Source organism: Natrix helvetica (genome assembly GCF_964273705.1).
Source record: "Natrix helvetica genome assembly, chromosome: 5".
Classification (NCBI taxonomy): domain Eukaryota; kingdom Metazoa; phylum Chordata; class Lepidosauria; order Squamata; family Natricidae; genus Natrix; species Natrix helvetica.
In genome coordinates, this window is record NC_138551.1 from 102676174 (window position 1) to 102688324 (window position 12151).

General features: G+C 48.5%; 1 protein-coding gene across 2 annotated transcripts in view; it reads right to left on the reverse strand.

Moving 5' to 3' along the window:
* VCL (vinculin) overlaps positions 1-3452 on the reverse strand; it is a 110542-nt gene extending 107090 nt beyond the window's left edge. The window contains exon 1 of one of the 2 annotated variants that reach the window (XM_081956508.1): positions 3108-3452. In XM_081956508.1, the coding sequence (XP_081812634.1) occupies positions 3108-3275 (168 nt within the window). In that variant the 5' untranslated portion in view covers positions 3276-3452. The remainder of the gene's footprint in view (positions 1-3107) is intronic. The other variant, XM_081956509.1, reaches the window with a different exon arrangement.
* Positions 3453-12151: the final 8699 nt, after the last annotated feature.

Genomic DNA, 12151 nt, shown 5'->3' on the forward strand with positions numbered 1-12151 from the left:
CCGCCTAAAAGGGGTGTAACATGGGAGCACCTAGGCAACCCGCGCGGCCGCATTCTGGACCAGCTGAAGTCTCCGGGTGCTCTTCAAGGGCAGCCAAAATGTGGATGTTTGCCAACTGGCATGAATTTATGACATTTGCCACATCCCGGGGGACATGTGATCCTCTTTTGGGACCTCCTGATAAACAACGGGGAAGCCAGATTCACTTAGCAACCTGGTTCCTAACTTAATAACTGCAGATTCACTTCACAAAAGTGCCAACAACTGGCTGAGGAACTCTGGGAGTTGAAGTCCACAAGTCTTGAAGTTGCCAAGGTTGGAGACCCCAGCTTATGTTAAGCTACTCGGGAGCGTAACATAAGAGAAAAAGTCCTGCAGAGCTCCCAGGGCAGCTGGCTTTCATTTGCAAGCAGAGCTCAAGAAGCGGGGTGCAAGGAGAGGGGTTGAGGGGGGACCAAGCAGGAAAAGAGACGCCTTCCCCTTGCAGAGTGAAATGGACTCAGCCCTGGGAAAAAATGTTGCACTGCACCCTTCATTTGTAACTGTTCCTGCCTATTGTGACATTACATTAATTACATCATCTGGCCCAGAGCTGTTTCTGGATTTTTTCAGCAGGCAACAGAGTAATTCAGAAGCTCGGCAGAAAAGCCTTTTTTAAATCTGAATTTCTTTCTTTCTTTTTTTAAAGGAGTGATGGTAAATCAGAGAGGGCGAAACCCCTTTGGACAAACCGTTGAAATGGAAATCTGGAAAGTCAATGAATATCTAATGCAGGAGTCCAAATAGGCAAGGTGAAAAAATTCCTAGAAAGAGGGAAATTAACCCTAGAAATTGTTTTAATAGGTAGTAACATAAACAAGGGACGTGGTGGCTCAGTGGTTAAGATGCTGAGCTTGTCGATCATAAAGGTCGGCAGTTCGAATCCCTAGCGCCACGTAACAGAGTGAGTTCCCGTTACTTGTCCCAGCTTCTGCCAACCTAGCAGTTCAAAAGCATGTAAAAATGCAAGTAAAAAAATAGGGACCATTTTTGGTGGGAAGCTAACAGCGTTCCATGCGCCTTTGGTGTTTAGTCATGCCGGCCACATAACCACAGAGACATCTTCGGATAGCACTGGCTCTTCGGCTTTTAAATAGAGATGAGCACCGCCCCCTTGGGAACGACTAGCACATATGTGTGAGGGGAATCTTTACCTTAACATAAATGGGTTTGCAGAAAGTTGGAGAAGAAAAAATGGAGGTTTGAGGAATGCTAACAGTGGATCGGACTGAGTGACAGGTTGGATCAATAGGAATTTTCAGTCCAGGTTTGAGACACTGAAAAAAAGCATTTGCACATGAAGCTCTTTTATTGCTTGGTCCCCCACCAGCCAGACCAGACCAGGAAATCCACTCCCCAGGAAGATTAGGATTACTTTTACCGAAATGGGCAACAGAATCTTCTGGAGTTTAAAAATGCTTTGCCTTTTTGCCTGTTGATCTCCATCAAGGCCATCTTCCTTATTCTCTACACCAGGGGAATCAAGCTCACATCGTCACATTGTCATCATGTGATGAATCACAACTTTTCCCCCCATCACTAAACAGGGAGTGGGGCGTGGCCAGTGTATGGCTTATCCGGCCTACGGACCGTGTGTTTGATACCCCTGCTCTACAACAATGGTTCTCAACTTTAGGTCTAGATGCCTAGACTTCAACTCCCAGAATTCCCCAGCCAGGATTGGACTCTACGCTTTGCTCACACAAAGACAGTCGTGTCATACTACACCATTTGGTAGTGCTGATGGGGGGGGGATGCACCGGCAGGTAACTGGGATCAGTGGAGATAGGAGTTAATTCCAAGAAGGCCTGACTTTTTCCAACACTCCTCTTTACTTTTTACACTTAGCATGCAGGGCAGGGTCTCTAAGATCCAACAGTCTCTCCGGTGTAGGACAGGGCCTTGGCCATCTGCAACGAGGCCAAAAGATCCCGCCCAGGAACTGAGGAAACCATCCTGCTGGGACTGAGCAGCAAATAAAGCTGGGGAAGCACAAGGGACAGCAAGATTTGCGGGGAAGAATAATAAGAGAAGCCAGGTTGAAGTCCACAAGTCTTAAAGTTGCCAAGTTTGGGGACCCCTGTTCTAGGAGAAATGAAAAGGCAACCTGGACATTGGGGGAAGAGAAGGCTCACTGCACTGAGTGAAGAGTTAAGACAGACCCCCTGGAATCAGCCCTTACTCATATCTCAGGCAGCCTGGAAGACTCTTCCTTGGAAGTACAGATTAACAGAGTTGGAAGGGACCTTATAGGTCATCTAGCCCAATCCAAGCCAGAAGCCCTACACCCATGTCGGATCAGGAAGGTCTTACAAGCAGTGGGACAAAATGAGCCGATTTACTCATTCCTTTTTTTTAAAAAAAGAAAAGAAAAGCAGTTCCCTGGGGGGAAATCCGTTCTCAGGCAGAAGAGACTCCGGGGAGGAGAGCTTGGCCAGTCATTGGAAGGAGTTTGAGAAGGAGAAAAGCAGGCAAGGAAACTTCTCAGGAAGTTCCAGAAGCAGCTGCTTCTCCTCTGGGCTGGAGGGGGGGAGGAGAAGGAAGGAAGGGTAGGGAGGTAGTGAAGGAAAGAAAGAAGGAAAGAAGAAAGGGAGGGCAAGGAAAGGAATGGAAAAGAAAGGAAAGTAAGGTAGAGAAGGAAAGAAAGCAGGAAAGAAGGAAGGGAGGGAGAGGAAAGGGTAGGGAGGTAGGGAAGGAGGGAGGAGAAAGAAGGAAGGAAGGAAGGAAGGAAGGAAGGAAGGAAGGAAGGAAGAAGGAAGGGAGGGGGGAGAAAGGGAGGAGAAGGAAAGGAAAGAAGGGAAGGAAAGAAGGAGGGAGGGAGGAAGGGGAAAGGGAGGAAGGAGGATGGGAGAAGGGAGGGAGGGAGGGAGGAAGAAGCCGGCTTTCCCGAGAACGGTCTGCTCCGGTCCAGAGAGGGCGAACCAAGAAGTTTAGACGGGACTTCGCTGGCGGTTGCAAAGCCGCCTTCCCCCGATTGCCTTCCCCCAACGCCGCCCAACCCTTTCAAAAGCCACCCCCAGCGCCGGCCTCTCCCAAACGGATCCCCGTCTGCCTCCCCCTCGGCTCACCCGGACCAGGTTGCTGACGGCGGCTTGCACGGCGGCCACCGGGGCGGTGAGGTCCGGGATGGCCTTGCCGTCCACCTCGCCCTCCTCGTGCATGATGACCAGGTGGGAGATCTGCTGGGCCACCGGCTCCAGGATGCTCTCGATGGTGCGGGTGTGGAAGACCGGCATGGCTGCAGGGAGAGCGGCGCCCAAGAGAAGCGGGCAAAAAAAAAAAAAAAAAAAAAAACTTCAGACGGCTGAGCCGCTTGGCCCGGGACCGAGCGCTGGGGGCTTTGGGGAAGCCCGTCGGACTTCGAGGAACGAAGCCGCAGCCGAGGGCGCTCGGGAGCTGCAGCCGAGCCGGGACCTCCCCCTCCAAAAAGAAACCTCGCTTCGCCCGGCTCAGCCCTCCGATCCGCAGACCTCACCCCACGGCACGCCCCTCACCCCCCACTCTGACCGCCTCTCTGCCAATGACTGACCGCGAGTCCTGCCCTGATTGGAGGGAGCCACATTCCGACTCCTCCCCCACACCGCCCTCCCCCCCCAGCTCCGCCACTGGCCGTCCCGGGCTCCGTGTGACGTCAGGCATTCTGCAGTCCATATAAGGCGATGATTAAAGCCGGAGCCTTCGGGACCGGCGGGCGGGAGAGGGAGAGGATTCCAGCGAGGGGGAAAAAAGCCAGGGCCCGCCCTTGGAACTTCGCTGCTGCCCCGCGTGGGGCGATCCCCTCCGCGATCTCTTCCCCCTACTGACACCTTCTCTTCCCTGGGTTTACTGCGGGGTTTTCCATAGGGTGCCCGCGGGAAAAGTATCCCGCTCGCTTTAGTTGATGCTGGAGATGGGCGTTGCAATAGCGGGTGGGGTGGGGGGTGCATTTTTATTATTTTTATTTATTTATTCTTTGTCAAGCACGTATAGGATAACAGATGTAAGTATAAACGTGATTATGAATACATGAAATGGATATGAATATTAGGACAGGGATGGTAGGCACTTTGGTGCACTTATGCATGTCCCCCTACAAACTTCTTAGGAAGGGGGTGAGGTTGACAGTAGACCATCTAAGACCGTGATGGCGAACCTTTTCAGCACCAAGTGCCCAAACTGGAGCGCATGTGCATTTGTGCATGACAGAGCGCCGGAAAGCTGAAGACCAGCTGGCCAGGGTATGCATGCTTGCTTTTGGGGCATTTTTCGGCCATTTTCAAGCAGTTCTTCGGCTATTTTCCAGCCTGAAAAATGCCCCCCAATACAGCCTGAAAACAGCCCCAAAATGGCCTGAAAACAGCTGTTTTGTGGGGCGTTTTAAGGCCATGAAGACCAGCTGGCGATGGAGCGCATGCCCACAGAGAGGGCTCTTCCATGCCACCTCTAGCACGCATGCCATACGTTTGTCATCACGGGTCTAAGGGTTCCCCCAAAGGGCCTTGGCTACGACTCCTTTGAGCCCCCTGTATTTCTGGGGTGGGTTGGTGTCTGGTGCTTTCCCCCTCATTCATCTCACCAGGCTCAAGGTTGACTCAGTCTTCCATCCTTCTTCCAAGGTGGGTAAAATGAGGACCCAGATTGTTAGGGGCAAGAGGCTGACTCTGTGAACCGCTTAGAGAGGGCTGTAAAAGCACTGTGAAGCGGGATATAAGTCTAAGTGCTGTTGCTATTAAGAAATCCGGGGCCAGCCTATTCACAAACAAAAACACCGTCACCTCCAGATGTGGTGGGATTAAAGACAAGGCATTCATTGAGAAAAGTGGGAACAATACTGGTCCATTAAGAAAGGCAGGCTAGAGGCAAGAGATAACAGGATAAAATCAATGCTACATGTCCGACAGGATTAGGACCAAGAAAGTGATAATTAAGACCCATCATAAGCCTTTGCAGAAACAAATAAAACCATCTATCTATCTATATACATATCTATCATCTATCTATCTATCATCTATCTATCTATCTATCTACACACACATACATATACATTGTGTGTGTATGTATGTGTGTGTGTATATATGTGTGTGTGTGTGTATGTGTGTTGTATGTATGTAGGTTGGTAATATTGTGTGGAATACCTATCTATCATCTATCTATCTATCTATCTATCTATCTATCTATCTATCTATCTATCTATCTATCTATCTATCTATCTATCTATCTATCTACATGTGTCTGTGTGTTCCAGTGTAACTCTGGAACGCCTTGACCAATTTCAACCAAACGTGGTACACAGCTGACTTACTCTCTGGATAAAAATATATACTGTGGGGGTAAGACACACCTAACACCACTCAGTGCTGCTTTTGAGGAAGTGGGTGAGCCTCTCTCAATGGTTAGCCGTTTGTGGTCTATGTAAACCACAAGTAGTGGGAAGGGAGGGGCCAAAACAAGGCTTCCTCCTGGGCTGCTGAGTTCTGAAGAAACGCCTTGCTTAATAAAATACTCCGGAAGCTGCAAAGGATCAGGTGGAAGGAGCTGCAGGCTCCAATCAACGAGGTGCAGAAAGCCGGGGGAGTTGCAAGAAGCTGAGCCAAGCGCGGATCCGCTCTGACGGCCAAACCTTGGGAAGGAAAGAATGTCCTGCAATAAACCAGGGAATCGGGGTGGATGGGGCTTAAACTTTGCACTCGCTGAGTCAACAGCCTCTCTGGCAGCTTCCGAAGAGGAGCAGAGTGTCCCCTCTGACCACAATTCCCAAATTTGGATCAACTAAGTCGCTTGGGATGTAGGGTAGAAAGTCAGCACTTGCCTACCCTTCTAGTGCATGAAATATTTTGGGGAATGTTAAAAAGGCAGGATAAAATATTCCCCCTAAAGGAGAAATGGGGGAAAAACTTTGAAGGGAGGAAGAAACCAGACCCAGTCTCTCTGCCTCAAGCAAAAACTGAGGAGGCCAGCTTTTAGAAATGCAGATGTGGTAATCCATTCAGAAAGGCTGGGTCAGACAGAGACTCCAGATAAGCAACACAATTAGGCAAGCCAAAGGTTGACAAGATTAACTCAGACAAACACCTGGGATTTGCATTTCCCCTTCTGTCAGCCATGAAGGAAGGAAGGGGAAAGGAAGGGAGGGAGGGAGGAAGAGAAGAAGGAAGGAAGGGGAAGGGAGGGAGGAAGGGATGGGAAGGAAGGAGAAAGGGATGAAGGGAGGAGAAGGAAGGAAGGAAACCCCAAGCAGAAACCGAGGAGGCCAGCTTTTAGAAATGCATATTTGGTAATTCATTCAGAAAGACTGGGTCAGACAAAGACTCCAGATAAGCAACACAATTAGACAAGCCAAAGGTTGACAAGACCAACACCTAGGATTTGCATTTCCCCTTCTGCCAGCCATGACCCCATAGGAATCGGGTAACAGCCTTAATAGAACATTTAAGGACATGTTCTTGCACAGGAGCAGGAATCTCAAATACAAAGCGCAGAGAAGGTATAAAAACCCACCCAACTCAACTCTATTTTGTCAGCTGCCCCTGAACTGCATGCTGTGTGTATGTGTGTGTTGGTTCTGTTCACCAATAAACAGAACCTTTCTTTCCAATCAGCCTCCGTTTTACTCCCAGATTCGAACTGGACCTGGATTTTTCTTCTAAACATCCAGGGAGGAAGGAAAGAAAGACAGGCAGAAGCAATCGTTGCTGTCCAGAACAAGTTCAGAGTCAAAAGTGTGTGTGTGTGGGGGGTCTCCGCTGAGAAGCCCCAGGCGCAGCCTTAGTTTTGCCTGATGAGGGGAGGCCAAAGAAGCCGCCATCGTGCTGAGATGGGGTTTAGTGCCTGCCAGTTTTCCCAAGTTGGGAAGTGCAGGTAGTCCTCAAATTACAGCAGTTCACTTAGTGACTGGAGTTACAACGGCATTGAAAAAGCAACTCAGGGGCCATTTATCACACTTATGACCCTTGCAGCATCCCTCTGGGTCATGTGATTTGCATTCGGATGCTTGACAACTGGCTTGTGAGGGTTGCAGTGTCCTGGAGTCATGTGATCGTCCCCTTTTGTGACCTTATGACAAGCGAAGTCAACGGGGAATCCAGATTCGCTTCACAGCTGTGTTACTAACTTAACAGCTTGTCTCCTGTTGGGGTATCAGAGGTATTTGAAGGAGGATATAATTTATCATAGCCAGACATGGGCATGGACAGAATGAGGAATGGCTTTATACTTAAATTATGCAAAACTGTGATGGTGGATCTATGGCACGTGTGCCCAAAGTGCCATATTGCCTGGCACATGTGACATCGCCCGTTCTTCTTTCCGGTTTCTGGCGCACATGCGCATGCGATGATCGGCTGGCCTTTGTGTGTGCGGCAGTGCCAGAAACTGGAAGAACTGGTCTTCCATTATCTGGTGTGAGCATGCGTACCCACCAGCTGATCATCACATAAGCATGCGCACCAGTAACTGGAAGCCTTGCTGGCTGGCGTGTATGCGCTAACCGGAAACTGGAAGTTAATTTCCCAGCGCGCGCAATCAGAGGTGGTATTCTACCGGTTCGGATCAGTTCGCCTGAACCGGTAAAGGAAATTGCGAGTGGCCGTGCTCACCCGCTCCGGCTTTACAGCATCCCATTTGGGGCCTTATTTCATCAAAAGTGCATGCACACTCACATTTGTGAAGGGGAAGGTACCGTATTTTTGGACGATAAGACGCACTGGTATATAAGACGCACCAAGATTTCAAAGGGGTAAATCAGGAAAAAAAGTTTTGGTCTTCCCCTGCCCCCAGGAGCACTCTGCAGGTTTCAGCAGGGCTGGGGGAAGGCAAAAATTCCCCCGTTTTTGTGAAAAACAGCCTGTTTTTGCCTGTTTTTCACAAAAATGGGATGCGGGGGTGGGCTTTGGGAGGCCAAAAATAGCTTTATTCGGTCTATAAGGCACACCAACATTTCCACAATCTTTTAGGGGGGGAAAGGTGCGTCTTATACTCCGAAAAATATGGTAAGTGAATACAACCCGTCGCGCACATGCCCCCTGGGCAGCTCCTCTTCCTGGTCGTGACCCAGACAAGCGCACGCAAAATGCTCCCTTTTCAGCACTCAGTGACGAGAAGATTCACCATCACTAGTGTAAAGCTTTTCCCTCCAATCATCCTCTTTCCTCACAACTGCTTGCACACAACTGTCTTCAAGGATCTTTTCCACAATTTCACTCACCCCATGGTGACCCCCGATTGAGGTCTGGGAGAACAAAAAGTTGCAGCAGATAGGTATCCAAAGAAGGGTGACTGCAGTGAGAATCCTACCTGCACAAAAGTGGGAAGACACATCAATTTCCATAATGGAAGAAGGGATGGAAAAAGTGAGGGAGTCGGCAGACTATAGCAAAAGTAACTGCTTTAATGAAAGAAAAGAATTTATCCAGTTTTGTTTCTGCTTGAAAACCACTTCTGGGATTTTGTGCTTGGAACTGGAAAAAAAGAAGAAGCTTTGATTGTAGGTTTTGGCAATTAATTTAACTTTGTTGTTGTTATAGAAATGGCTAGCACTCACCAAATATTCAAAGCAAAGAGTTGAGGTTGTAACTGTATTTTGCCTTGTACTGCACCAAAAACAGTTAGAAGTCACTGTTTTTCTTTCCCTTCTATCCTTCATCCCCTTCCTTACCTTTTTCTATTCCCTTATCAACCTGGTCTATGGAGATTCTCAATCATCCAGGTCATAGTTGTCCCAAAGGTGCTTTTTCATAAACTGGCAGAACCAGAGGCAGAACAGTTAAGGGTGAAGGTATCTGCAGCCCTCGCCAGGGCCAAAACACACCTTTCCAACCTCACAATTCAAGAAAGGGGAGCAGGGACATCGCTAGAAAGAGACACAAACATCATGATCCTGCCAGCTGATGAAGAAAGATGCACAGTCATCTTGAACTCAGAAGTCTACAAGGGAAAGGTGAACAGTCTTCTGAAGGATACTGCTACGTATGAGACTCTGAAGAAGAGAGGCCCCAGCAGCACCTACAAGAAAAAGGTCATTGATTTCTTGCAACAGCTACTGAAGGACTATGCCATTGACAAGCCACAACGTTTTTACCCTGGGGAAGACACACCAGGCATATATGGACCCCCCCCCCCCAAATCCACAAAGGCAGAACTCCACTCAGATCAATTGTTGGCAGCATCAACACTGTCACCTAAAACATTGCAAGAGAGAGACAAGAGAAATGCCTTGAGGGTCTTAACATTTGCAATGTGCTTCAAAGACCCCCTCCTGGATTTATTTGGAACATGGAAATACAAGCTTATCAGGGAACATGATGGGCAGAGTCAAACACCCGTCTACTTTGTTAGCATCTTCTTCTTATAATTTATAAGTACTATTTTGAATCACAGAGGGAAACAGCTGTGACTTCACCAAAACTTCCTCAGTTCCACAGGAAAAATATTGCAGGGGGGGTGGGCTTCAAAAATTTTAGCAAGGGGTTCTCTGCCCGGTTGCTGGGTGGGCGTGGCCATGCTGGGCATGGCCCAGTGGTGGGTTCCTACCGGTTTGGCCCAGTTTAACTGAACCAGTAGTGGTTTGGTGGCCTGGGTCGCTGGAACTGGCAGAAACCCAGAAATTGGCAGAAACCCAGAACTGCTACGCCCCCGAACTGGTTCGGGGTGCCGCCATCTTTTTTTTGCTTCTGCGCATGCACAGAATAATTTTTATTGCAGGCAGCACACCCACAAGCAAACCAGCAGTAGTGCCTACCGGAACTCACCCTTGGTGTGGCCTAGTCGGCCTCCTGTACCATGGCGGGGGGGGGGGACATTTTTGCCCTCCCCGGGCTCCAGAGGCTTTCCTCAAGCCTCCAGGAGGGCGAAAACTGCCTCCCCAGGTTCCTGAGGTCCTATGGAGGCTGGAAACGGGCCCGAACTTCCCGAACTTCTGATAGGCCCGTTTTTCAGCCTCCCTGAGCCTCCATGCACACTCTGCACTTACCTGCATCCAAAACGGGCCGTGTAGGGACTTCTGGGAGGGGAGGGGTGGGGTGACACACTGGTTAGAGTGCAATTTGGCAGTTCGGATCTCACCAGGTTCAAGGTTGATTCATCCTTCTGAGGTGGGTAAAATGAGGACCCAGATAGTTGGGGACAAGAGGCTGACTCTATAAACCACTTAGAAAGGACTTTAGAAGCATTGTGAAGCGGTGTATAAGTCTAAGGGCTATTGCTATTTCTGTGATGACTTCCCATATTGCAGGAGGCAACTGGATTTATTTGTTTTTTCTTTGAAGACGTTTTGCTTCTCATCCAAGAAGCTTCTTCAGCTCTGGATGGATGGTGGGAAATGGAAGAATTCACTGTATATTCCTTGCAGACAGCTGGTCATTTGCGTTCTTTTTAGAGAGTCATTGAGGCCCTTTGGAGGTTTATCTGTGTCCTCAGGGTCACCTGAGTAATGCAAATGAGTGTGGAGCCTTCTTGACTGCACCTTGTTTCCTTGTTTGCCCATCCCTCCCATCAACGTTATCTGTGACAGCAGAACATCCATCAATCATTCCCAACTGAGTCTGGGAGAGGAGATGACTTTGGACAGATGGCCAGATCAGCCATTTAACCATCTGTCAAAACGTCCTATAATTATTTTGTGTGCATGCATTCAAAGAGTATGTGTGTATCAGCTGATATCGGCTAATAGTTGGACTTTTGGGGATGTGGGTTTAGTACTTTTTCAGAAAATCTCTAAAGCTGTGCTCAAAAACAGCTGACAGGTATAGAGAGAGTTGGGTCATGAAACAACAGTAATCAAGCCAGTCTCTCTCTCTCTCTCTCTCTCTCTCTCTCTCTCTCTCTCTCTCTCTCTCTCTCTCTCTCTCTCTCTCTCTCTCTCTCTCTCTCTCTCTCTCTCTCTCTCTCCCCCTCCCTCCCTCTCCCTCTCCCTCTCCCTCTCTCTCCCCCCCCCCACTTAATAATGCATCTTATTACCCACACTACCCATCAGTGTGTAGAAATTTCGCAACCGCCCCTCTCCTAGAAGAATGAAATACTTTGCGAAATACTTAAAAGGGCAGAGTATTATATTTCCCCTAAAAGAGAAATAGAAAACTTAAGGGAGACAGAAATTCAGAGCCACAGTTCCCTGCCCCCAAGCAGATACTAAGCTGAGGCCCAACACCCTTTCAGGACGCAAGCCTCCTCATTGCATCACCCAGTAGGCTTCAAACTTGATTCAGACAACCCAAAAAGTTAGCTATGACCCCTGCATAGCCCTCTGGGAGCCTGACAACCAGTAGAATGCATGCTCTTGTCACAGGAACAGGAAGCTCAAGGGCAAGGCCCAAGAGAGGGCATAAATACCTCTCACTCTCAACTCCATGTGTTTAGCTTCCCAGGACCTGTCCATCAAAAACCATCTTTCCAATCAGCCTCCATGTTTCCAGTGTTTTTCTCCCCACTTGGAACGGAACCCAGATGGATATTTCCTCCAACAAGTGGCTTTTCAGTCTGATTCATAACACCAAACCAAGGATGGACACAGAGATTACTATGGAGGTTTAATGGCTTTCAGGGAAAAGGACGGTCAAGAAAATTTGACTCTCCATTGACCAAAGCACAAGAATTCTGTAAGACAGGATCCAAGAATTGCAAGAACTCTGTATCCAGACCAGCCTACTGTAGGAAGTTAAAACCCATCCCTCTCCTAGAAAAATGAAATATCCTAGGAAATATTGAAAGGCAGAATATTATATTTCCCTGGATGTGAAAAGAGAAAAACATGTTTTAAAGACAAAGTAGCTCCCTGCAGCTTCCTTGTCAATGGGCCATTAAGATACCCAAGCCAGTCCCTTTACATAATAAAGAGTTCTCCCCTTCAGCTCCAGGGTGATGGGATTAAGGCATGATTAGCCTTTACCCACTCACTACATGGCATCTGAGAACTCAACCAAACCTGGATTCAAAACACAGCCTAGAGAGTTGCCCCTGCATTGCCCCATGGGAGTCTGACAACCAATCAGAATACATTGCTTACACATGAACAGGAAACAGATAGGTGGGGCGAGCAGATTATAAAAAAAACCTGCAAGCCCCTTCTTCCCTTCTCTTCTTCTCCACCCAACATTGAAGCATGTGATCACCTTTTCTGTTCAGGACTCAAGCCATGTGA